Source organism: Natator depressus, chromosome 24, assembly GCF_965152275.1.
Source record: "Natator depressus isolate rNatDep1 chromosome 24, rNatDep2.hap1, whole genome shotgun sequence".
Taxonomy (NCBI): domain Eukaryota; kingdom Metazoa; phylum Chordata; order Testudines; family Cheloniidae; genus Natator; species Natator depressus.
In genome coordinates, this window is record NC_134257.1 from 9,628,188 (window position 1) to 9,654,030 (window position 25,843).

The 25,843-nt window shown below is 59.0% G+C and overlaps 1 protein-coding gene across 1 annotated transcript; it reads left to right on the plus strand.

The window, feature by feature from the left end:
• The first annotated feature begins 292 nt into the window (after positions 1-292).
• LOC141977268 (V-type proton ATPase catalytic subunit A-like) lies at positions 293-24,150 on the plus strand. Its single transcript, XM_074938658.1, has 15 exons — positions 293-417; positions 3,418-3,542; positions 6,149-6,277; positions 6,651-6,865; positions 9,487-9,624; positions 10,487-10,638; positions 11,762-11,924; positions 14,256-14,364; positions 14,805-14,927; positions 15,736-15,850; positions 16,737-16,800; positions 16,898-17,101; positions 17,221-17,315; positions 19,445-19,616; positions 22,313-24,150. The coding sequence occupies exons 2-15, from the start codon at positions 3,461-3,463 to the stop codon at positions 22,403-22,405; spliced, it is 1,854 nt and encodes a 617-aa protein (XP_074794759.1). The 5' UTR covers positions 293-417; positions 3,418-3,460; the 3' UTR covers positions 22,406-24,150.
• Positions 24,151-25,843: the final 1,693 nt, after the last annotated feature.

A 25,843-nucleotide genomic window follows, 5' to 3' on the forward strand; every position in this document is an offset into this window, starting at 1 on the left:
AGTGCGCCAACAGATGGGAAAGGATGTCGAGGGCTGCTCAGGCCGCCCGGCCTGGGGTGAGCTTAGGGGACTGACAGTGGGTGGGTAAGCTTCAGTGGGATGGTGGCAGGAGGGAGCAGCTGGACAGGGACAGACAGGGAGGGCAGCAGGACATGGAGCTGTGGGGACTGTTTACTGTTGCTGGAGCTGAGTTCTCCGTTTCCTGACTCCCCTTCCAGTGACCTCCACGCCCGTCCCCAGCTCCCTAGAACCTGCTCGGGCTGGAACTGGTTTCAAGGCAGGAGGGAGCCAGACCTGGCCCTGTCCTCTCTGCCTCCCTGCTGTATAAACCCAGGTGAAGGCAGGGCACAGTCCGGGTGGCTGCTCACAGCCTACCAGCCGCGGGGCAGAGGGACAGACAGAGCCGGAGAACAGCAGGTAGGAAGAACTCTCGTCTGCAATACCACTCACTATCCGGCTCTTTAAGAGCAGGGGAGTCGGAGTCAAGACTCCTGGCTTCTATCTCTGGGAGGGGAGTGGTGTCTAGTAGTTGGAGCAGAGAGGGATGGGCGTCAAGATTCCTGGGTTCTATCCCCAGCTCTGGGAGGGGAGTGGGGCTAGTGGTTAGAGCTGGGGACGGGGGCGCTGGGAGTCAGGACTCCTGGGTTCTATCCCCAGCTCTGGGAGGGGAGTGTGATTTAGGGCACAGAGGACTTGCAAACATACTTACATGCTAGTCCCTTGCTGTTACTCAGACTCTGGCAGGAGGACACAGAAAATCCCCTCTCAGGGAGATTTCCCCCTCCCACCCAGAGAGGTTGTTTCCCTGAAGCACAGTTTTGGGGTCCCATTTTTCATCTCTCTGAGCCCCATGTTTGCCCCCTCCCTAGCACTGAGACTCATTTATTACCCTGGAGTTTTCCAGCCTGGCTAACTGGTGTCTCTGGGCGCTGCTGATTTAGCCCCGGGCGGGCCCGGAGCTGGAGGCTCTGCAGCAGCCCTGGAATGCCGGGTCCTTTCCTCTGAACCCACCGCAGGCCGTGGATTCAAGGGGCACTTCAGGCTCTCCTCCCCCGCGCCTGAGAGTCACCCACTCAGTGATGGCACTTGGCCAGTCTCCTCTGTCTGCCCCGTGGGGAAGGGCCGGTCACTTCCTGCCCCCCCGCACTCCTCTGCAGCCCTGCCCTGGGTGATAGGTCTTTGACTGGGAGCGGCTGGCCTAAGTCTGCTCAAACACCTGCCCTTACCCAGCCAGGAATAGAGCCCAGGCATCCCGATTGCCTGACCTCTGCTCTTCCTCTTCGGGGTAGAACCCAGGTGCTCTGACTGCTCGTTCGCTGTCTCTGGGGTCCTGGATAACGCCACTGGCTCAGGCTGGCATCAGGACATGGGCCCTGAAGCTGCACTATTGGGAAGCAGGGGCAGTGCAAACCCACTGAGCCACCCCAGAGCTTGGCTAGCAGATTTCCGGCACATCCGGTCAGCCTCCTTCTCACCGGCTGCCTGGGCTGGCTCCTAGCTCTGCACATTCTCTAATTAGCAGGGTTTGCTCTTTACAGGGGTTTTGGCAGCTGCTGCTCCCCTCCCTGCAGGGCAGGGCTCCCCAGGGGGGCTGGCACAGAGGTTGGTTCCTCCCTCCCCTGCAGCAGGTGAATGAAACCCAAACATGCCCTTTGCTGCGTCTGCCCATGACAGGTCCCTGCCAGCCAGGGCTGCCTGTGCATCGCTGACAATGAGAGCAGAACCGGGGCCCATTGATGTGAAACACCTGAGGCTAAAACACTCCCCTCTGTTAGCCCAGGCTCTCCCCACCCTCTGTGTGTGTGCCCCAGCCACAGTGCAGGTTCGACACAATCCGCTCAGGGCATGGCCCTGCCTGCCTGGGCTGCCAGCAAAGTGCCCTGAGCCGCGCCCCCCTCCCCCCGCTGCATGGTGCAGGGGGCAATGGGGCTTGTGTGAAACGAGCTGGTGGGTTCTCAGTGCAGCAACAGGGTGTCCTTGGGTCCCAAAGCACCTTGGCATTGTTGGTCCTGCCCTGGCTGGCCAAGGAGTGGATGGGTCATGGAGACTGAGCTCCTCACACCTAGGGGGTCCATGCAGGGCAGTGTGAAGGCAGTGTGAAGGCAGGTGCAAAGTTTGTGAAAACCAGGCAGCTAGCCTGTCAACCCCAGACTGGTGCCCCTGGCAGCGGGCCACAGCTGGTGCTTCAGGGGAAGGTGACCCTGGTCCTACAGCACATTACGGATCAGTTGTGCAATACTCCGTGTCCCCTTCCTGACCTGACTGGTGTAATCATGCCCTGAAGCCTGAGGGTTGATCAGCCTCGTCCAGGCATGCTGGAGCAGTGTGTACAGTGTGGGTGCTGAGAGCCATTGAACCAAACTGTAAACCCTGTATATGATGGAAACCACTTCAAGCCGGGGGTGCGGCAGCATCCCCAGCACCCCTAGTTCCAGCACCTCTGGCCTGTCTGCATTAGCACAGCTGTAAACATCACCCAATTTCCCAGTCCCAGTCACAGAGTGTGACTCAGGCACCCGCAGCAGGGAGATCCCCAGGACGCATGGGCAGAAACGGCCTTTCCTTTGGGTTCCTTTACAGTCCCCAGACACTGACTTCATTCAGTGACATGCCCCCATTGCCACCCCCCTTTCCTGTCCTGGGAGTCAGGGCTCCTGGGTTCTGTCCCCAGCTCCAAGAGGGGAGTGGGGTCTAGTGGTTGGAGCAAAGAAACTTGCCAGCATAGTCACCTAAGTGCTGTCTCCTGGTTGTTGGGCGGCTCTGGCAGTTGGGGCTGGAGAATCCCCTCTCCGTGAGATTTCCCCCTCCCTCCCCAGAGAGGTGAGTTCCCTGGAGAACAAGAATGAAGAGCTGAGCCGTAGGAATGGATGATCGTCATGGTTCCGTCTGGCCTTGAGCAGGATTCAGTAATCTGCTGCCGAACCAGCGGGGGGCACTCACATGTCTCTCTCTAGTGGGTCCCACTAAAATGGAGCACTTTTTCAGCCACCCTCCCCCCATCCTTTCTTCCTGGACAGGAGTTGAGGGCTCAGCGCGTTTCTCAAGGGGTTTGAATCAGCCGGAGGGGCGGCCGGTCTGGGATTGGCAGTACTGATGTTAGGGGGGTGCCCATCCCTTTGGGCGCTATGTACCCAGAATCCTTGGCTGTTTGCCCTCTGGGTTGCCCAGCTCAGGAGCAGGGATTTAAAACCTGTTCAAGCCCCGGCTGCCCAGCCTTCCCCTCTGCATTATGGGGCCTGCTCTGTCCTCTTGCCCAGAAGCGCTTGAGTTCTAAACCACACATGCTGTGTTTTATGGCACTAAGTCCTGGTATGGACATAGGTACTGGTGACCGTGCAGGCAGCTGGCTAGGTCTGCAGGACACCAGCAGAGCCAGCGACTGGTTTGGTTTAAACGTGTTTCTCTTTGGAAACTCAGCCGCCACCAAAACCCAGAGCTGGTTCCCTGCCTCACCAGAGCCATGGAGTTCTCCAAGCTGCCCAGGATAGAGGATGTGGAGAAGGAGAGCGTGCTGGGGTTTGTCCACGGCGTCTCCGGGCCAGGTAGGTGATGGGGATGCAGCTCCAAGGTAGATGTTGGCAGGGTGCAGCCACGGCCCATGCGGTGCTAGCAATCCAGGCCTGGCAGGCCCAGCTGGGACAATCTGAGGACAATCAACCTGACGGTCTGGGGTGCCAGCCACGAGGCCTGGCTGCTAACTCATTCCCTGGGCTCACTGGGGAAGAAGCACGTCTGGCCACAAAACAAGAGGAGAGGAAATACATCTGGATTTTTCCCTTTTCTAAAATACAGTTTTAAGCATTTATTATTATTTAATTTAAATGGCTGGTTTAAATGTCCATCCAGTTATTTACTTCCCCGTGGCTGATTTTTGACTTTCTTCGTATTGTCGGTAGCTACGGTGGATATTTTCGACCTGTTCCTTTAAATACTTTCCCAGCTGTTAGCGAGATTTCAGATTTCACAGAGGGTATTTGCTTTTTTTTTTCTGGACCGAGAAGTTTGACCAGCCCTCCTGTGACAACAGCACACACACCCACTCCCTGGATAGCCACGCAGCCCCTGCTCTGGTGGCAGCCAGCTCTGCCTTCCGACAGCCAGCCTGTGCGTCTAAAAACTTTCCCAGTAACTCTGTTAATGTGGCAAGTGTCCCCATCGCTCTGCACGGCCCATCTGGAAGCAGTTTTGGTTGGAAGCGATAAAGATTTTATGCCTCTCATGGAAAAGTTTTAGTAAAAATCCAGTTGCAGCTGCAGGCACTTAGCCATGGGTTTAATTTTAAGCACACGTGGCCCTTCTGCCTGATGGAGCCAGCAAAAACAAGGGCCAGGTTCAGTATCTAAGGGTTCCTTTTCAACAATACAACACAAAACCGGCTCCAGCCCCACCCAGTGACCTGGGACAATTACACACCCTGGGTGCTGCTATGAGGCAATACTTCCCCCCTCCCAAGCACAGGGTCTGAGTGCAGCAAAAACTTTTAATAAAGAGAGGGACGTAAATCAGCATTAATTTGGGAAAACACCACAACTAAGGTTCATAAACACAAAGCATGAGCAAAAGACCCACCCCTGAGTAAGTTGGGCAGTGTCCTTTTCCCCTCAGGGTCTCACGTCCCTTTAACGGGCCCATCCCTCACTCACAGTTTCTGTCCTTGGCCAGTGCAGCCCCAGAGTTTGGAAGTTCACCGGCAGAGTTCACCTCCCACCCTGGGTAGAAAGGGGGTGGGGGGCAAGGAGGCACCTTACACCCTTCACTGCTCAGGCGCTCGCTTGTCACCCCAACGGCAATCGGCCGCATCTCTCTGTGGGGCTCTGCTCTGGCCCTTTCCACCAGCCACCCTGCTGGCCCCTCACCCCACCTCTCCACCGGCCAGCGGCTCACCAAGATGTCTTCAGGGCCCCCCATTTAACACAGCAATCAGTGAAGTCAGCTGTTAATGGGGCAGCCTCACGGCTGGTGCACAGCAATTGACGCTGTCCCAAAGTGGGTCTGATACTTAAAAGCTAGATAGCAATGATTTCAGCTCTGCAGTATCTAACCAGCCTCTCAACGGAGTCTAAATTAGCTCTGTTGTTACACAGTGGAAAGAGGAAAAGTCAAATGGTGTCTAAGACCCTCCAAAAACAAGGCCCACACCACAAGCTACACATACCTGTCCCTGTAGGGACTACAGGGGGCAGGTGAGAGGGGTGGGGGCAGGAGAGAGGAGTGGGGGTGGGGGATACAGGGGGTGGGTGCAGGGGATACAGGGGGTGGGGGAGAGGGATGGGGGTAGGGAGATGCAGGGGATATAGGGGGTGGGGAGAGGGGTGGGGCAGGGGAGAGGAGTGGGAGTAGGGGATATAAGGGGCAGGGGAGAGGGGTGGGGTAGGGAGATACAGGGGTGGGTAGATACAGGGGGTGGGTGCAGGGGATACAGAGAGTGGGGGGGTGAGGTGGGGAGAGAGGGAGGGGGATACAGGTGGTGGGTGCAGGGGATACAGGGGGCGGGGGAGAGGGATGGGGGTAGGGAGATACGGGGGGGTGCAGGGGATACAGGGGGTGTGGGAGGGGATACAGGGGGTGGGGGAGGGGGCGGAGGAGAGGGGGAGGTGGATACAGAGGGTGGGTAGATATAGGGGTTGGGTGCAGGGGTTACAGGGGGCGGGGGAGAGGGGTAGGGGTAGGGAGATACAGGGGGTGGGTGCAGGGGATACAGAGAGTGGGGGGGTGAGGTGGGGGAGAGAGAGAGGGAGGGGGATACAGGGGGTGGGTGCAGGGGATACAGGGGGCGGGGGAGAGGCGTGGGGGTAGGGAGATTCGGGGGGGGTGCAGGGGATACAGGGGGTGTGGGAGGGGGTACAGGGGTGGGGGAGGGGGCGGAGGAGAGGGGGAGGTGGATACAGAGGGTGGGTAGATATAGGGGTTGGGTGCAGGGGTTACAGGGGGTGGGGGAGAGGGGTAGGGGTAGGGAGATACAGGGGGTGGGTAGATACGGGGGGGTGCAGGGGATACTGGGGGCGGGGGAGAGGGGTGGGCCAGGGGAGCTCCGCTGTGAAGACCAGGTGCTAGGGGCCATGCAGGCCCCCGGGTCAAAGGCATCTCCCCTCCTCTAGCCCAGCCCTGGGCACCATCCCGGGGTCTAACCTCCCGTCTCTCCCCCCAGTGGTCACCGCCAGCAGCATGGCCGGGGCCGCCATGTACGAGCTGGTGCGCGTGGGGCACGCCGAGCTGGTGGGCGAAATCATCCGTCTCGAGGGAGACCTGGCCACCATCCAGGTGTACGAAGAGACCTGTATCCTTCCTGCCAGGCTGTGCCCCCTGAGCCCCCCAGGCCCTGTCCTCTGAACCCACCCACCAGGCCACGTTCCCTGCCCTCCCGCCCAGGCCGGGTACCCTGAATTTCCCACCGCCAGGCCGTGCCCCCTGAACCCCACCCCAGGCCATGCTCCCTGAATTCCTCCCCCCCCCCAGGCTGTGCCTGCTGCCAGGCCTGCACCTCATGCCCCCCGATCTCCCTCATCACCTGGCCATGCCTACCTATCAGCACCCCCTCTATCTATCTATCATGGGGGGACCCTGAATATGTTTGAGCCCGTTCCCACCCACCCCACCTGCCCCTGTGCATGTCTCTGGGCCCGAAGCCCTCTCCTTAACACAGGTGGCAGCGGGGGTCTGCGTGGGGGACCCGGTGCTGCGGACGGGGAAGCCGCTCTCGGTGGAGCTGGGCCCGGGCATCATGGGCTCCATCTTTGACGGCATCCAGCGCCCCTTGAAGGACATCACCGAGCTGACCCAGAGCATCTACATCCCCCGCGGCATCAACATCCCCGCCCTGTCCCAGGACGTCAAGTGGGACTTCGCCCCGAGCCAGAGCATCCGGGTAGGGGCCCGGCGTGGGGCAGCGCCTGGTGTGGGGGAGGCTTTGCCAGCAGGAGTCTCGCCCTCCCCGAGCCGGTTCCCAGGCACCTGGCCGGAGCCTCCCGCAGGGGTCTCTGCAACTCCAGGCATGGGCTGCGGCTGGCGGAGGAGAGAACCCAGGAGATCAGGAGGGTCTGGCCTTGTGTAGACATGCAGAGGCAGCAGATGCAACAGGACTCATGCAGAGCATGGCAACAGGGCAACAGGCAGGGCAACAGGACTCATGCACCAGCTCCCGGGGACCATGCCCTGGGGATTCAGGCACAGGCTGGCACCTCCAGCTGCACAGCGCCCCCTGGTGTGTGGGGCCATCAGGGTCACCCCTGCCCGCTAGGGAAAGCAACCCTTAGCGACACCCTCACTCCCTGCAGCACCGCGCCCCCAACTGAGCCCTCACCCCCCCTGCAGCACAGCGCCCCCTACTGAGCCCTCACCCCGCCCCTGCAGCACAGCGCCCCCTACTGAGCCCTCACCCCGCCCCCTGCAGCACAGCGCCCCCTACTACACCCCCACCTTTCTCCCTTCAGCACAGCGCCCCCTACTGAGCCCTCACCCCCCCCTGCAGCACAGCGCCCCCTACTGAGCCCTCACCCCGCCCCTGCAGCACAGCGCCCCCTACTACACCCCCACCTTTCTCCCTTCAGCACAGCGCCCCCTACTGAGCCCTCACCCCCCCTGCAGCACAGCGCCCCCTACTGAGCTCCCACCTCTTTCCCAGCAGCACAGTGCCCCCTAGTGCTGCACTGGGGCATCGGGGCCAGCCCTGACTGCCAGGGGAGAGTGCCCCCTAGTGACCCCCTCACTCCCTGTAGCACAGCATGTCCTAGTGCTGCTCTGGGATGTTGGGCTCAGCCCTGACTGCCTGAGGCCAGCGCCTACTAGTGAAAACTTTGAAAAACTTGAAATTTGGCTCCTGCGTTTCCTAAACTCCTCTGCCTCTGGGACACAAGGAAACCAGAACTTTTGTTCCTGGAATTATTCCTCTGCTCCTGCTGCTCCTTCCCACCCCCAGCTCATCACGACTGGGGTTCGTCACCGTGACGCCCCAACCAGAGACCACCTGTGGAGAAGGGGCTGCAGGGGCAGACGAATCCCTGAGGATAAGCCAGGACTGGGGGATGGAAAGGAGCGAAGAGCGGCAAGGAGAGACACAGGGAGTCCGGCCTTGGCAGCAGAACTGCTTGTGGTTGAGGATGCTCCCCATAGGAGGCAGGCAGCTCTTGGGGAATCTTGTGAGGGTCTGTGCCAAGCAGCACCCCCTGCAGGCCATACATGTGCAAGTACAAATCACGTCAAACCAACCTGATAGCTTTCTTTGACAGGGTAACAAGCCTTGTGGAGACGGGGGAGGCGGTAGATGTGCTATATCTTGACTTTAGTAAGGCTTTTGATACTGTCTTGCATGACCATCTCATACACAAACGAGGGAAATACAACCTAGATGGAGCTACTATAAGGTAGATGCATAACTGATTGGAAAACCGTTCCCAGAAAGTAGTTATCAGTGGTTCACAGTCAAGCTGGAAGGGCATAACGAGTGGGGTCCCTCAGGGATCAGTTCTGGGTCCGGTTCTGTTCAGTATCTTCATCAATGGTTTCGATAATGGCATAGAGAGTACACTTATAAAGTCTGCGGACAATACCAAGCTGTCAGGGGTTGCAAGTGCTTTGGAGGATAGGATTAAAATTCAAAATGATCTGAACAAACTGGAGAAATGGTCTGAAGTAAATAGGATGAAATTCAATAAAGACAAATGCAAAGTACTCCATTTAGGAAGGAACAATCAGTTGCACACATACAGAAAGGGAAACGACTGCCTAGGAAGGAGTACTACGGAAAGGGATCTGGGGATCATAGTGGATCACAAGCTAAATGAGTTAACACTTGCAAAAAAAAAAAAAAAGCAGACATCATTCTGGGCTGCATTAGCAGGAATGTTGTAAGCCAGACACGAGGAGCAATTCTTCCGCTCTACTCTGCACTGATTAGGCCTCAACTGGAGTATTGTGTCCAGTTCTGGGCGCCATGTTTCAGGAAAGATGCAGACAAATTGGAGAAAGTCCAGAGAAAAGCAACAAAAATGATGAAAGATCCAGAAAACATGACCCATGAGGGACGATTGAGAAAACTGGGTACGTTTAGTCTGGAGAAGAGAAGATTGAGAGGGGACATGAGAAGAGTTTTCAAATGCATAAAGGGTTGTTACAAGGAGGAGGGAGAAACATTGTTCTCCTTAACCTCTGAGGATAAGACAAGAAGCAACGGGCTTAAATTGCAGCAAGGGCGGTTTAGGTTGGATATTTGGAAAAACTTCCTGTCAGGGTGATTAGACACTGGAATAAATTGACTAGGGAGGTTGTGGAATCTCCATCATTGGAGATTTTTAAGAGCAGGTTAGACAAACCCTTGTCAGGGATGGTCTAGATAATACTTAGTCCTGCCATGAGTGCAGGGGACTGGACTAGATGACCTCTCGAGGTCCCCTCCAGTCCTATGATTCTATGGTGACTGGGCTGTCTTGGCCCTGCAGCTTCACCAATAGGCACTGTCCTGTATCTCACACTTCTCTTCCCCCTTTCCAGGTTGGGAGTCATGTGACCGGCGGGGACATCTACGCCCTGGTGGCCGAGAACTCTCTCATCAAGCACAAGATCATGGTACCACCCCGGAGCCGGGGCACCGTGACCTACGTCGCCCCGCCTGGGCTCTATGACATCTCGGTAGTGCCACTGCTGGGGGCAGGGGCCAGTGTGGACAGCGACTGGTCAAGAGCAATGAGTATTCCCCATTATTTATACAGCAGCCGCCGGGCACCAGGGCCATGAGCGCTCTCCCGTTGCGCTGGGTGCTGCTGAGGCCAGAGCTGCGGCTTTAGCCCTGGTCCAAAGGGCAGCCTGACTGGCCAGCACCATACAAATGGGGCTTCTGGACCTGAGCTGCCCAGAGCTCAAGGGGGATGTGAGTTCTGATCCAGTTGTCCTGAGCTGTGAAGTTTGGCTCTGGGTCAAGTTTCGAGGGGGTTTGGAGGACCCAGGAGTCCGGCTCGGGCTCATCTCCAGCCGGTTGTATTTTGGTTTTATTTTTAGATTTTTTTTCTTTAGTCCAGAGTTCCTTCCTGTGTCTCAAACGATGTCATCAGATGGTCACGTCCCGTTTGCTTATTAATGAGCCCTATATTTAATAAGCCATTTGCATTCCTCTCCCAGCAATTGGCTCTTCCAATCAGTTGTAGCCCTTGGACATGTGATTCTCTCACTCGAGGGTCTAAGGTCCCTCTCTCAAAGGGAATCTTCTGCAGGCAGCTCATGGCCCGTGCCCGCCTTGCCCACACAATCCCACTGGCAGCTCATGGGCAGTATTTTCCCCCACTTACAGATAGGGAAACTGAGGCATAGAGCAGGCACAGTGAGACACCAGCGGCTGGGCAGGGCCCAGAATATGGGGAGCACAAAGATGATTAAAACCCCTTAGCCCCCTCTCCCCAGTGCAGGGATGGGGTAGCTGAGAATCAGCCCTGGGGTGTCCCACCCCCCTGTGGTGGCTGGCTCTGGGCCCCGCTTAGCCGTGTCTGCTTGCCCCCAGGACGTGGTGCTGGAGCTGGACTTTGAGGGCGTGGCAGAGCGGCTCACCATGCTACAGGTGTGGCCTGTGCGGCAGATCCGTCCTGTGACGGAGAAGCTCCCCGCCAACTACCCGCTACTGACCGGCCAGAGGGTCCTGGATGCCCTCTTCCCGTGAGTGACGCCCCCCGGCCCCATTCTCAGCCCTGTGGTGGGGGTGGGAGTGGGGGGGAGACCTCAGGGAGATGGTGGGGTTGGGGCTCTTCCACCACCTCCCCTGGCACCGAAGGCAAAGACAAGGGAGAACAATGGGAAGTGGGTGTCTGCCAGTGTCCAGCAGCAGGGGGCGCTGTGGGGAGTGGGGCAGGAGCGCTGGCTGTGGGGGGAGCTCCCGGCCCTGCCTCGGTCAGCCGGAGAGTTGGAATCTCAATAACTGATAAAAGCGCGGGATGTATTTACCCGGCTTTGGTTTTCTCCGATGCCTTGACACCCCCACCCCAGGGCCGGCAGCTCCCTCCTCCCCATGCCACAGGGAGTCTGGGAGAATACCGATCACTTTCCACCCACTCTTCGGTATTTTGGGGCGATGCCAATTAATCCTCTTGCCAGCATGACAAACCTTTCCCTTCCTTTACTCCCCCCTGGTTGCTCCCGCTTCTAGCCCCATGACCCGCCCCACAGGCCTGACTCCTCCTGCCCCGCTCTTGACGTTCACACAGCGTTTCACACGCGCTTTGCCCCCGGGGCCAGTGACCCTGCTGCAGCTGGAGAGCTCATGGGGCCAAGCAGACAGCTGTGAGCCTGATGTGCCCCCAGCCAGCATCAGTGGAGTCCCGGCTAGGGTAGCAATCGAGATGCAATCGGAAGCTAGGTTGCTAAGAGATCTGTCTTGGCATCTATAGCCCCCCACCCCCTTTGGTACTTGGGGTATTTGCAGCCTCTTCTCATGTCCCCCAGCCCAGAATCAGCGTAGCAGCCTGAACCCACAGTGGCTGTCAGCAGGGATTGAGCCTGGACCTGCGGGCACCCAGGGCGCAGCTCTGGGCCGTTTGAGCTACAAGACCAGCCATGGGGGGTAAAGAGGAGGCTGTTATAGTCACTGGCCACCAGTGGACACCCTGGTCACCTCCCCCCTGAGCCAGCGTGGGGCTGCCCTGAGTGACCACAGGGAGTTGCGGGCCGGGACCGTGCCCTGCCTGCGGGCAAGCTGCTGAAGCCCTGAGCTCCCCAGGCGGGGCGGGGGCTGTGCCCCAAGGCACCTCCTGTGCTGCTGGCTCAGGGCCCCTTTGCCCCCCAGGTGCGTTCAGGGCGGGACCACGGCCATCCCGGGGGCCTTTGGCTGCGGCAAGACTGTCATCTCGCAGTCGCTGTCCAAGTACTCCAACAGCGACGTCATCATCTACGTGGGCTGTGGTGAGCGCGGCAACGAGATGTCGGAGGTGCTGCGGGACTTCCCTGAGGTGAGCTGGGGGGGCCGTGGGGGGTGAACCCAGCTGGGAGGGGCGGGAGCCATGGGGGTGAACCCAGTTGGGGGAGCGGGAGCAAAGGAACATGGGAGATATTTCACTGATGGGGTTGTGAGCCATGGACGATGTGGGAGTGGGGTGGGAGCTCTGGGCCATTGGGGGGGCCTCTCCTTATGCTGGGGGCAGCTCATGAGCCAAGGGGTGCTGTGGGTTTGGGGGGGATCATGGGTTGCCTGGGCTTCTCCAATGAAGCTTGGGGCTCAGGAGCCGTTTCCCTCTTGTCACCAGCACCTGCGGCTCCCCCGGGGCAAAGTCATGACTCTCCTGGATCTGGGCTGATCTTAGCTGTGCGGTCCCCAGAGACCTCTTCCACTTGGGTCCCCAGACCTCAGTCTGACTCGTCTTGTCACTCAGGCAAAGCGCCGGGGGTGGGCACAGGGCGCCCCACACAGCCAGAGTCACACACTAGACCTCTCCCATCCGGTGCCTTTACTGGACTTTTGGGGCCTGGCTTGGTCACCATGTAAGAGCCATTCCCCGTGCAGCAGGCTCCGTCTACGCTCGACCTGCTCGTCACCTCACCTCTACATCCCCCACGTATCTTGTCTATTGCTATCTTGTTGCCAGTAAATGGGACTCTGGGTGTTCTTCCTCTTATCTTGGCTGGCTCAGACATTCTTTCTCTCCATTCCCGCACCCACGCACTGTATCCTAGTTAGCACAAACATTCTGTTTCCAGTTTGCTGAGCGATTTCCCTCCCTGCTCCTGTCTTCCAAGAGATGAGGTCTCCCCATGTTTAATTATGTACATCAGGCAGGCCTACATTCCTACACCCCGTGGCCTGGCCAGCAAGAGCCATCCTGGGCCAGTCCTAGCTGGGAGCCCCTGGACGATTCAGTAGGGGTGTACTGGGCCAGTCCCAGATGGGAGCTCCTGGCCAATTCGGTAGGAGTGTACTGGACCTGTCTCAGCTGGGAGCCCCCTGGCTGGTTCGGTACGGGTGTACTGGGCTGATCCTTGCTGGGAGCTCCTGGCTGGTTCGGTACGGGTGTACTGGGCTGGTCCTTGCTGGGAGCCCCTGGCTGGTTCAGTACGGGTGTACTGGGCCAGTCGTTGCTGGGAGCCCCCTAGCCTGTTTGGTAGGGGTGTACTGGACCTGTCTCAGCTGGGAGCCCCCTGGCCGGTTTGGTAGGGGTGTACTGGGCCGGTCCTTGCTGGGAGCCCCCTGGTTGGTTCAGTAGGGGTGTACTGGGCCAGTCCCGGATGGGATCCCCCTGGCCGGTTCGGTACGGGTATACTGGACCTGTCTCAGCTGGGAGCCCCCTGGCTGGTTTGGTAGGGGTTTACTGGGCCGGTCCTTGCTGGGAGCCCCCTGGCCGGTTCGGTAGGGGTGTACTGGGCCTATCCCAGCTGGGAGCCCCCCGGCTGGGGTAGTCAGGGCCGGGCTGAGCCAGGTGTCCGTTTCTGCCTATCTCACTCATCCCTGGATGGGAACATCTCCCAGGGCTTCTCCGCTACAGACTAGGGACCGAATGGCTAGGCAGCAGTTCTGCAGAAAAGGATCTAGGGGTGACAGTGGACGAGAAGCTGGATATGAGTCAACAGTGTGCCCTTGTTGCCAAGAAGGCCAATGGCATTTTGGGATGTATAAGTAGGGGCATAGCGAGCAGATCGAGGACGTGATCGTTCCCCTCTATTCGACACTGGTGAGGCCTCATCTGGAGTACTGTGTCCAGTTTTGGGCCCCACACTACAAGAAGGATGTGGATAAATTGGAGAGAGTCCAGCGAAGGGCAACAAAAATGATTAGGGGTCTAGAGCACATGACTTATGAAGAGAGGCTGAGGGAGCTGGGATTGTTTAGTCTGCAGAAGAGAAGAATGAGGGGGGATTTGATAGCTGCTTTCAACTACCTGAAAGGGGGTTCCAAAGAGGATGGCTCTAGACTGTTCTCAATGGTAGCAGATGACAGAACGAGGAGTAATGGTCTCAAGTTGCAATGGGGGAGGTTTAGATTGGATATTAGGAAAAACTTTTTCACTAAGAGGGTGGTGAAACACTGGAATGCGTTACCTAGGGAGGTGGTAGAATCTCCTTCCTTAGAGGTTTTTAAGGTCAGGCTTGACAAAGCCCTGGCTGGGATGATTTAACTGGGAATTGGTCCTGCTTCGAGCAGGGGGTTGGACTAGATGACCTTCTGGGGTCCCTTCCAACCCTGATATTCTATGATTCTATGATTCTATGATTCTAAGTCTCCTGGGCCCGGGTTGCATCTGTGCCAAGAGCCCCTCCCTGGGACTGACCCTGCTGCGTTCTGTCCCCAGCTCACCATGGAGGTGGATGGGAAGACAGAGACCATCATGAAGCGCACCGCGCTGGTGGCCAACACATCCAACATGCCCGTGGCTGCCCGGGAGGCCTCCATCTACACAGGTGAGCACCTGCCCTGCCCTTGGGGCTGGCGGGCACTGCTCTGCTCCTGCTTTCTGCCATGCATCCCCCAGCATGGTGCTCGCAGGAGGGACTCCATGATGAGTGGATGGAGTGGGAAGGGCTCAGCCTCCCAGTCCCCAGCCAATCACCCCTGTGGGACAAGCATCACAAAATTCAGTCTGCCTCACAGTTTGCCCATGGCTGGGCTAGCAGAGGGCTGCAGGTCGGGATTGAGGGGCACCGGCAGAGCTGTGGAAGGGGAAGCCCAGAACTGGCATAGCAGGAGGCTGCGGGTCGGGTTTGAGGGGCACCGGCAGAGCTGTGGAAGGGAAAGCCCAGAACTGGCATAGCAGGGGGCTGCGGATTGGGTCACCGGCAGAGCTGCAGGGAGCTGGAAGGGATCTGTGGGATTCATATTTCCGATGCTTGCATCCCCGCAGGGATCACGCTCTCGGAGTATTTCCGCGACATGGGCTACCACGTCAGCATGATGGCCGACTCCACCTCCCGCTGGGCTGAGGCGCTGCGTGAGATCTCCGGCCGGCTGGCAGAGATGCCTGCAGGTAATGCTCTGCCCGCTGTGCAGCTGAGGCCTTGCACCGAGGGTGGCTGGGGGCCCGCAGGGGGGCAGGGCAGGATTAACCCCAACTCTGAACCCCTCTTGGAAAGCAGAATGGGGCCCGGTGAGTCTGCGTCCCCCCGAATCCAGCCACGTTCCCTGGGGCAGCTGGTTCCCAGCACTGGGGCATGGGGCTGGTCACTGGGGCATGGGGCTTGGCATGTTCCCGCTCCATTGCCAGGGCTTGTGACACTGTCTCCTCTGCCCCCTTCACTGACCATAGCTGGTGCCACCCTGCCCCCAAGGGTGCTGCCTTGATGGGTGTTCTGATGTGGCTTCCCCCCTTCACTGCCTGTGATTGGCTCTGACCCTTTTCAATGGTCACACATACCCACCCCCCGCTGCCCCGATGGGTGCCATCCTCAGGGGCATCCCCAGGCAGCCCCCGATTGGTGTCATCCTGTCCCCGGGGTGCCTCCTGATCCCAGTGTGCTCAGGCTGTGATGGGCAAAGAGGCTCCCAGCTCCGGTGTGGGGACCAGTGAGTTTACAGCCCTGGGCTGTGGGGGGCCAAGTGCACTGCGAGGGGTGAGGCTGTGCCGAGATGGAGCCCCCCTTCCCCTCTTGAGAGGGACCCCAGGCACATTGCTGGCCAGGGTGCTCTGCAGCCCCCCATGCCGTCTGCCCATTGGCTTGGGATCCCCCATCTCCTGCCCCCTGACTCAGCCTGGTCCAGAGGGCTCCCCCTGCTGATGCCACTGGGACCCGCCCTGCTCCAAGCACCCCCAGGCACACGGTGGCTTTGCTTTCCAGACAGCGGGTACCCGGCCTACCTCGGCGCCCGCCTGGCGTCCTTCTACGAGCGTGCAGGACGGGTCAAGTGCCTGGGCAGCCCAGAGCGGGAGGGGAGCGTGAGCATCGTTGGCGCGTGAGTTCTTCTTGCCTTCCCTGAGCATCCAGCCTTGATGCCAACAAGGTGGGGGACTCGGAGCTGATATGGGGAAAGGCCCCTGACACCCCACAGAACTCCTGACACCACAAACATCCTGACACCCCCACAACCCCTGACACCACCACACCAGACGACACCCCCCCAAGACTCCCGACACCCCCACAACCCCCTGATGCCCCCAAGATCCTGACACCACCCACAAACCCCAACACCCCCACACCAGCCGACTCTTCCCAGGACTCCCAACACCCCCACACCAGCCAACACCCCCCACCACTCCCGACACTCCCACAACCCCTGACACCCTGACACCCCCACAACCCCCAACACCCCCACTCCAGTTGACAACCCCCACCACTCCTGACACCCCCACAACCCCCCGACATCCCCAACATCCCAACACCCACACAACCTTCGACACCTGCATGCCAGCTGACACCCCCCATGACCCATGACATACCCATAACCCCCAACAACCCCTCGACACCCCAATGCTACCCAACACCCTCAAGCCCCCTGAGCCCCCAATACCCACATCCATCCATCCATCTCTGCATCTGTCCATCCATGCCTGCATCCATCTGTCTGCCTATCCCTGCATCTGTCCATCCACCTATCCACCGATCCCTCCATCCACCCACCCCTGCATCTATCCACCCATCCCTCCATATGTCTATCTGTCCATCTATCCCTGCATCCCCCCACCCGAGCATCCGTCCACCCATCCATCCATCCCCGTGTCTGTCCCCCACTCATTGCTGTGGTACATTAGCCCCACTCTTAACGCCAGCATGATCCGGCTGTGGATTAGAGTCCGTACCGGCCAGCTGCTCAGACTAAGCCGCTCTCTATGTCATCCCAGGGTGTCCCCGCCGGGAGGTGACTTCTCCGACCCTGTGACCTCTGCGACCCTGGGGATTGTCCAGGTGAGTCTCCCTGGGGCCTTCGACCCCCTTGGGAATCCCGCCCCTCCTGGTCCTGTTCCCTTCTCACCCCCTGCGGCATTTCTCCTGCCCCACCCAGGTCTTCTGGGGGCTGGACAAGAAGCTGGCCCAGCGGAAGCACTTCCCCTCGGTGAACTGGCTCATCAGCTACAGCAAATACATGCGGGCGCTGGATGAGCACTATGAGCGCCACCACCCCGAGTTCACCACCCTGCGCACCAAGGCCAAGGAGATCCTGCAGGAGGAGGAGGACCTGGCCGAGATCGTGCAGCTGGTGGGCAAGGTGAGGGGGCACGGGCTAGGGGAAGGGAAGCAAAGGCGGGAGGAGAGGGGAAGGGATGGGGGAGGGAAATGGTGGGAGGGCCGAGCTGTGCCCCTCATGTCCCCGTGCTCTCCCCACAGGCCTCCCTGGCTGAGGCTGACAAGATCACGCTGGAGGTGGCCAAGCTGATTAAGGATGACTTCCTGCAGCAGAACGGCTACTCCTCCTATGACAGGTACCAGCCACCTCGGCCGCCGGCCAGCCCCACAGCCACAGCCCCTGGCCACTCTACATCCCTCCCCGTTTACCCCCATTGTGCTCCGCCCGTCCCCGTCCACCCCCATTGCTCTCTGTCCATCCCCCGTCCATCCCCTTCGCGCGCCGTCCGTCCAGTCCACCCCCAACATGCTCCGTCCCTCCCCATCCACCCCCAACACACTCTGTCCCTCCCCATCCACCTGCATCGCGCTTTGTCCGTCCCCGTCCGCCCCCATTGCTCTCTGTCCATCCCCCGTCCATCCCCTTCGCGCTCCGTCCGTCCAGTCCACCCCCAACATGCTCCGTCCCTCCCCATCCACCCCCAACACACTCTGTCCCTCCCCATCCACCTGCATCGCGCTTTGTCCGTCCCCGTCCGCCCCCATTGCTCTCTGTCCATCCCCCGTCCATCCCCTTCGCGCTCCGTCCGTCCAGTCCACCCCCAACATGCTCCGTCCCTCCCCATCCACCCCCAACACACTCTGTCCCTCCCCATCCACCTGCATCGCGCTTTGTCCGTCCCCGTCCACCCCCATCGCTCTCTGTCCATCCCCCGTCCATCCCCTTCGCGCTCCGTCCGTCCAGTCCACCCCCAACATGCTCCGTCCCTCCCCATCCACCCCCAACACACTCTGTCCCTCCCCATCCACCCGCATCGCGCTTTGTCCGTCCCCGTCCATCCCCATTGCTCTCTGTCCATCCCCCGTCCATCCCCTTCGCGCTCCGTCCGTCCAGTCCACCCCCAACATGCTCCGTCCCTCCCCATCCACCCCCAACACACTCTGTCCCTCCCCATCCACCTGCATCGCGCTTTGTCCGTCCCCGTCCACCCCCATTGCTCTCTGTCCATCCCCCGTCCACTCCCTTCATGTTCCGTCCGTCCCTGTCCACCTGCATCGCGCTATGCCCGTCTCCATCCATCCCCATAGTGCTCTGTCCATCCCCGTCCAATCCCATCGCTCTCCGTCTGTCCCCCGTCCAATCCCATCGCTCTCTGTCTATCCCCCATCCACCCCCTTCACACTCCGTCCCTCCCCATCCACCCGCATCCTGCTCTGCCTGTCCCCGTCCATCCCCATCACACTCCGTCCATCCCCGTCAACCCCCATTGCGTTCCGTCCATCCCCGTCCACCCCCTTCGTGCTCTGTCCATCCCCCATCTACCCCCTTCACACTCTGTCGGTCCCCATCCACCCCCTTTGCGCTCCGTCCATCCCCGTCCACCCCCATCGCGCTCTGTCTGTCCCCGTCCACCCCCATCGCGCTCCGTCCGTCCCCATCATGTTCCGTCCATCCCTGTCCACCCCCTTTGTGCTCCGTCCATCCCCATCCACCCCATCGCGCTCCGTCCCTTCCCGTCCAATCCCATTGCGCTTTGTCCGTCCCGTCCATCCCCATCGCGCTCCGTCCATCCCCATACACCTCCATTGCTCTCCGTCCTTGTATCCCCCCATCTCTCGCTCTCCTCCCATACCCTCCCTCCATCTGTCGCAGTAGCACCTGGGCACTGGCCCACTGGGTTATCTCTAGAGCTCACTCCCTTCGCCCTACCTCAGGTGTCCCAGCGGTTCCAACTGAAGAAGGCATTCTTCACTTCCTGTCCTAAATGACTGCCAGCGTTGACGTGCCACACCCTGGATTTAGCAGAGGGGGAGAAACTTTCCTCTCACTTCTGCTGGCGCAGATGGGGTGGAAATGGGTGTTTGGGGTGAAGCAGGGACCGGAGCCAAGGGACCCACTGGGGTGATGAAAGAGGCCGTGATGGGCTCATGTTGACCGGGGAGAGCTCTGACCTGGGGGAGGAACTGGGGGTTGAGTATGGCACAGCTGTGGTAGCCCTGGAGCCCAGGCTGGCAGAGGTGCCCCCCAAGATCCCCATGGGGTCCATCACTGCAGATGGGAGCCTCCTTCTCTAGCTCCTTTCCCATCCTGAGCACTCTCTGTTGTTGATTGACCTCTGCCCACCCCACAAGCTGCTCGCTGCTCCAGGCCGGCTGTGCTCTGGGACAAGGCTGACGTCAGGGAGCAGCTCTGGTGCTGTGTCCATGGGGGCCGCTCCAGAGGCTCCGTGACACCCCAAGGCCTTTCCTGTCTCTGCCATGGCAGGTTCTGCCCCTTCTACAAGACGGTGGGGATGCTGCAGAACATGATTGCCTTCTATGACATGGCCCGGCACACGGTGGAGTCCACGGCCCAGTCTGAGAACAAGATCACCTGGGCCATAATCCGCGAGAGCCTCGGGGACATCATGTACAAGCTGAGCTCCATGAAGTTCAAGGTGAGGCGCTGGGCAGCCGGAGCTCTGCGCGGGCATGGTATTGCATGGGCAGTTGGCTCTGGGACTGAAGGGGTTAACAGGTTGTTAGCTAATTAAACTGCTCCAGAATGGCTGGTGCTGCATGGCTTTCAGATCCATCCCACAGCGCTCCATCCGTCCATCCTTCCATCCATCCATCCACCCACACTTCATCGATTCATCCATCCACCGACCAGCTCATCCTTCCATCCACCCACCCTCCATTCATCCATCCTCCATCAATCCGTCCATCCATCCACTTACACTCCATCCATCCATCCAGCTCTCCACCATCCTATCCAGCCACTGACCTGTCCATCCATTCTTCCACCCATCCATCCAACCATCTACCCACCCATCCATCCATCCAGCTCTCCACCTACCAACCCTTCCACCCCCGCTCCCCTTGCATGCACCCCACCTCCTTCCACCTGCAGTTTCTGTACTTAGCTGTCCCCTTGCTGTCTGAGCGCTGTGAGGTCTGGCTGCGACTCCAGATCACTCGCTACCAGGAGACTCGCTTCCCTGCTGACATGCTGGGGTCACTGAGTCCACTGCTGCGTGACCAGACCGTCACCTCCCAGGACAGAGATGCCATCCAAGGCCTTGGTCACGCCCCCATGTGGGGGGGGTTCCCTTTGGCCCCGCCCCTTTGCTATGGCCCCCACCCAGCCACGGCCTGGCCCTGCTTTAAGAAGTTGGGGGAGGGGCAGCACATGTACAAGAGTCACATGCTGGACTCGGGGTTCCCTCCCTTCACCTGTTTGGGAAGCCAAGGCTGGGTCTGTCCCAGAGAAGGGAGGACCCCACCCTGCACCCACCTGAGCAGAGTGCAGGGAGGAGGTCTGTCAGCACCCCCCCAGCAGAACCATGATGAAAGAGTGTCTGGGAGCCCCCCCGATCCCTCTGCTGGAGCACTGTGGGGCACAGCGGATGGTTGTCTCAGGCTCTCTGCAGACTCAGGCAGGTGTCGCTGCTGTGGTTACACTCAGGTCAGCCATGAGGGCTGAGAGCCCGTCACCAACATGTAGCGAGGGGTCAGTCACACCTGTGCCTTCGTCCAGCCCTGCAGTCTGCAGGGCACTGCAATGATACCAACCATCTAGTTCATCTCAAAGCGCTTTGCAAAGGAGACAAATATTATTATCCCCATTGTACAGAGGGGGAAACTGAGGCGCAGGGAGGGGAAGGGACTTGGCCAAGGTCACCCAGCAGGCCCGTGGCAGAGCTGGAAATAGAAGCCAGGTGCCCTGAAGCCCAGGCAATGCTTCACTCACTAGGCCTCAGACCAAGGGCTGGGGGCTGTCCTTGCACTGTGGAGGAACTCGCTGTCCTCCCTCTACAAGGCCTAGGTTGCTTTGCATGGCAATTTCAGGGCTTGGTCCTGCTTCTGTTGAAGTCCAAGGCCCTTTGTCCTGGCTGGACAGGCTCACTGTCACATCCAGCACCCAATTCCCTGGTGGTGGGTGCAGCGGTGATATCCTGGACAGGCATGGGGCCTTCGGCCGCGGCCACGCTGAGCACATCTGCTGCTGCAATGCTCAGGGTCTGAGCCTGCCCCCATGGGAGTTTGGTCCCTGACTCCATGGGGCCGGGACCTTGGTCCTGAGCCTTGCTGGATCGCTCCCCTAGAGCTGCACTGGCTGGGGAGCATGGGGAATCGTCACTCGGCCAAACTCTGGGGACCCTGCTGGGTTTGCACTAGGCCCTCTCCTGGGCGGGCGCCCCCGGCTGGCTCCAGGGGTTGGGCTCATTGGCACCAGCCTTAGTGTCACTGTGTGCCCCCCCCGGCAACTCAGCTGCATCATAGAATCATAGAATATCAGGGTTGGAAGGGAGGTCATCTAGTCCAACCCCCTGCTCAAAGCAGGACCAATCCCCAATTTTTGCCCCAGATCCCTAAATGGCCCCCTCAAGGATTGAACTCACAACCCTGGGTTTAGCAGGCCAATGCTCAAACCACTGAGCTATCCCTCACCCCAGACAGCTGCTGATTCGGCTGCCTGGGTTTTTCAGGAGCCCAACTCAAGATGCTTCCTGACGGGGCTGGGCTCCCAGAGGGGCCAATCCCACTCCCATCATGTGGGGAAAGGTCCCTGAGAGCTCAGGACTGGATTCCCCAGGGCGCCACAAGCAGGGCTGGCCTGTCAGCAGCAGCTCTCACCGTGACACTCGAAGCCTCGGTGCCACGGGGGCATTGACCAGCCGCTCTGTGTTGGCAGGTGGCATGGGGAGCAGATCCTTCACTCCCACTAGACTCCGGCCCAGAGCCAGCACCCGGCTGAGCCATTTCTGTCCCGAGAGTCTCACGTTGGGCTCCCTAAATCAGAGGCCAGTTTGGCAAAAGTTGGCCCTAAATTTGTACCGCACCTAACACAACGAGGTCCTGCTCTCTTCGGTAATACACATCATCTATAATACTAACAGTAAAGTGAGCTGTAGCTCACGAAAGCTTATGCTCAAATAAATTGGTTAGTCTCTAAGGTGCCACAAGTCCTCCTTTTCTTTTTGTGAATACAGACTAACACGGCTGCTACTCTGAAACCTAACAGTAAATGGAGACCCAGCAGCTGGGCCCCAAGTCCCCTTTGCTCCTTCCCTGGCCTTTCCGGCCTGGCCTGAGTCGAAGGGGTTTTCTAACAAACTATGCTCGTCTCTCCACCTCTCTCCTTTCCAAGGATCCGGTAAAGGATGGCGAAGCAAAGATTAAGGCTGATTACGCCCAGCTGAACGAGGAAATGCAGAACTCTTTCCGCGGCCTGGAGGACTGAGGGTCAGCAACCGGGGCCTCGCTCGGGGCTGGCTGGCTGGTGACCTGGGTCTTTATCAGGAATGTCTCTATTTATAAAATTCTTTTTAAATGGTCCGTTTACTCCCAAATTCCCTCGTTGTGCGTCCGCTGTGGTGTTACCTGTCAGCTCTGTGCTTTGGGGAACCAGGGCGCAGTACCCAGCCTGTCTGACTCACAAAAGCCCTTCCCCGCCCCAGCCTCTGCCTGAACCAAAACCGATCAGAAGAAAGACTTACAAAGAGCAATGAAAAGGCCGTGGGAGACACCCCTAAACCCCTCTGGACAAGGGTGACAGGATTAAGACAACTCCCCTAGCCTCATTTGCATCAAGGATGGGACAGGGAGGCATCCGCATTAGCGTACAGAGATTCCAAGGCAAGAACCGCACTGAACTCTGGGGGATCTCTGCTCCAGGTGTTAACGAACCCACGCCCGCACACACCCAGCTCAGCAGTTATCAGACCAATTCTAGTAATAAATCCTTTATTGGTATCCAAAATACTGAAGCTACATAATTGCATTGTGAGGTCCGGCGAAGAAACACCGCCCATAGCCAGTAAGGAGCAGTTCCTATTGTCTAGCCTGAACAAAACGACTTTGGTATCCTCCCTTGAGCCGTCAGTTTACCCATAAACAAATCGAGTGTTCTCCCTTGAACCATGGTTGTTTCCGTATAAAACCCCCCGACCCACGCTCAAGTAAGTGTTCTGACGCCTGCGTCCAAAATCTGTGTCAGTTCCACTGGGACTTCATCTTCTCCTGACCATGGGCGGCGAGTTATATGGGCCCGTGGTGCCTGGGCACCAGGAATATTCCTGGCCTGGGGCCCGGCTCCAGGCATGTCTCTCCCTCGGCCCCGCCTTCCGCCCCTGGGCGCTCCCCCCTGCGCATCTCCCGGGGGATTTAAAACGGCCTGGGGCCCCAGCTGAGCGGCTTCCTGCCTGCTCGAACAACGTGGCTGCCGGCCCATCCCTGCGGCCCCTGGGCAGGGTGGGTCTGTGTCCCAGCCCAAGCGCCCCTGTGGCCAATAGGAAAAGCGGGGGCAGTGCCTGGGGGTAGCAGCACACGGAGGGCCCCTGGCCCGCCCTGCCTAGGAGCCCTAGGTAAGCGCTGCATTCCCCCCACCCCCTCCCAGAGTCTGCACCCCCGCCCCTTTCCCACACAGCCCCTCCTCCGCCAAACTCCCTCCCAGAGCCTGCACCCCCACCCCCAGCCCAAATCCTGCACCCAAACTCTGTCCCAGAGCCTGTACCCCTCATCCCCTCCTGCACCCCCAGCCTAGAGCCTGCACCCAGCACCCAAACTCCATCCCAGAGCCTGCACCCCAGACCTCCTCCCCCCACCCAAACTCCCTCCCAGAGCCTTAGGCAGGTGGAAGGCAGAGTTTCGGGGGGCGGGCTCTGGGTGTTCTGGGCACCACCAAAATTTCTACAAATGTGCTGCCCCTGCTCCTGACTGATCGTGCTGGGGGCTCTGCCTGTCTCCAGCACTCTGGACCTTCAGCTACCCCCACCACCGGGGACCCCCGATCTATTCAAGCTTCACGGAGTGGTGAGAACCCAGCTCTCTCTCTCTCTCACTCTCTCTCTAGGTGTAGCCTTCTGACCCTGACGTGTGTGATCAGTTATAGTTTTCTAAACCTGACTTGTATAATCAACTGTAAGTTAGATTTAATATTATAATTGTTTTGTTTGTTTGGCTCCCCTTGGATGGGGAGTTATTACCTGGCAATAAATAACTTTCATGGTTAAGCTGGTTGCTTCTCTCTCTCTCTCCCCCTCGTGGGTGTTTTTTTGGCTTCCCCATTCGCTCTGCGACAATGCTCCTCGTACCTGAGCTAAAGATCCCTGCAGCGGCCAAAAATCCTGTGGGGTTTGCTCAGCAAGTGGGTTACGCCCAGAACAATTGGAACGTGAAAGTGGGGATTGGGACGTGCTGAACCTGAGGGTGGCAGCTTGGAAATGCTGCTCGACCCAGCCTGCTCCGGCGGGCTCTATTCTGGTGCGGTGCCCATGGCATACGAGGGTGGCAGATTGGAGGTGCTGTTCGACTCAGCCTGCTGGATCCAGGGACATATAAGGGGTCAGCTTGGGAGTGCTGATTGACCCGGTCCTCTCAGACGCGCTCTGTTAATGTGTGTGTTCGGCTGATTCTGGGGCGGGAAGAACCCAACCCTGGGGAACCTAGGTCCCGCAGGCTCCACTGGGAGGGAACTTGCAGCAGGGAGAAGTAGAGCTCCGTATGAGAACACAAGTGACAGAAGCAGTACACGGATAGAATTACAGACCCCCGCCCCAGAAGAGTCACCCTAATAAATGACCGTACCCCAAAGTAATGGGCAAAGCTGGTAACAGTGGTGGGCAGTAGAAACCCAGTGGTGCATTTTCTGGTCTGGATCGCCCTTATGGCTGGGACTCGCTATCAGAGGAGCCTCAGTTTTCTTTGCAAAGGCAAGTGCTCCATGTGTGAAGGGAAGCTGCCGGTCCTGGCTGTATCTGGGCTGTGCAAACAGCAGGGCTGTTGCCACTGTTAACAGCATAGGCTCCAGGAAGGTCATTCCCAGAAGCAGTGCGGGATCCTGGACCAGCGCCCTGGGAATCTTGGGGACGGGCCAAGGGGCAGGCCAATTTGCTCTGAATGCCGTGTGAACTTGGACACAGTGCGTGACAACCCATAAATCACTGCATCTGGCACTGGTGCAGGTCTGGGGGTGGGGGCGGCCCAGAAACCCCAGCCCATGTGGCACTGTCACAGGGCAGCTTGCATTGAGCAGGGTCACTTGGGATAGGTTCAGCAGAGGTAGGGCTCTTGGGCAGACACATCCCTAATGATTAGAGCAGGTGACTGGGAGCCAGGACTCCTGTTCTCAGCTCTGGTGGGGTAGCATCCTCTTATGGTGAGCACAGGGGACTGGGAGCCAAGACTCCGGAGTTCTGTGTAGGTTCTGTCACTAACTGTGTGACTGTGGGCAAGTCCCCATGCTGTTCTGTGCCTCAGTTTCCCCATCTGGACAAGGTTGCTCCTGGGATTGACCCAACCTCCCTAGAAAAGGAGGATGCAGGGAGATGAGCGGAAGGAGCGTGGCCCAGGGTCTGTCACGGAGTGTGGGGGAGTCCAGGCCCTGCACCCCTCTTCCTGGGATTCACTGAGACTCTCAGCCAGCCAGTAAAACAGGAGGTTTATTGGACAACAGGAACACAGTCCAAAACAGAGCTTGTGGGTACACCCAGGACCCCTCAGTGAAGTCCTTCTGGGGGAGCAGGGAGCTTAGACCCCAGCCCTGGGGTTCCCTGTGTTCCTCCACCCAGCCCCAAACTGAAACTAAACCCACCGAGCAGGTTCCCTGCTGCAGCCTCCATCCACATTCCTGGGCAGAGGTGTTACCTCCCCCTCCCCCTCCTGGCTCAGGTGACAGGCT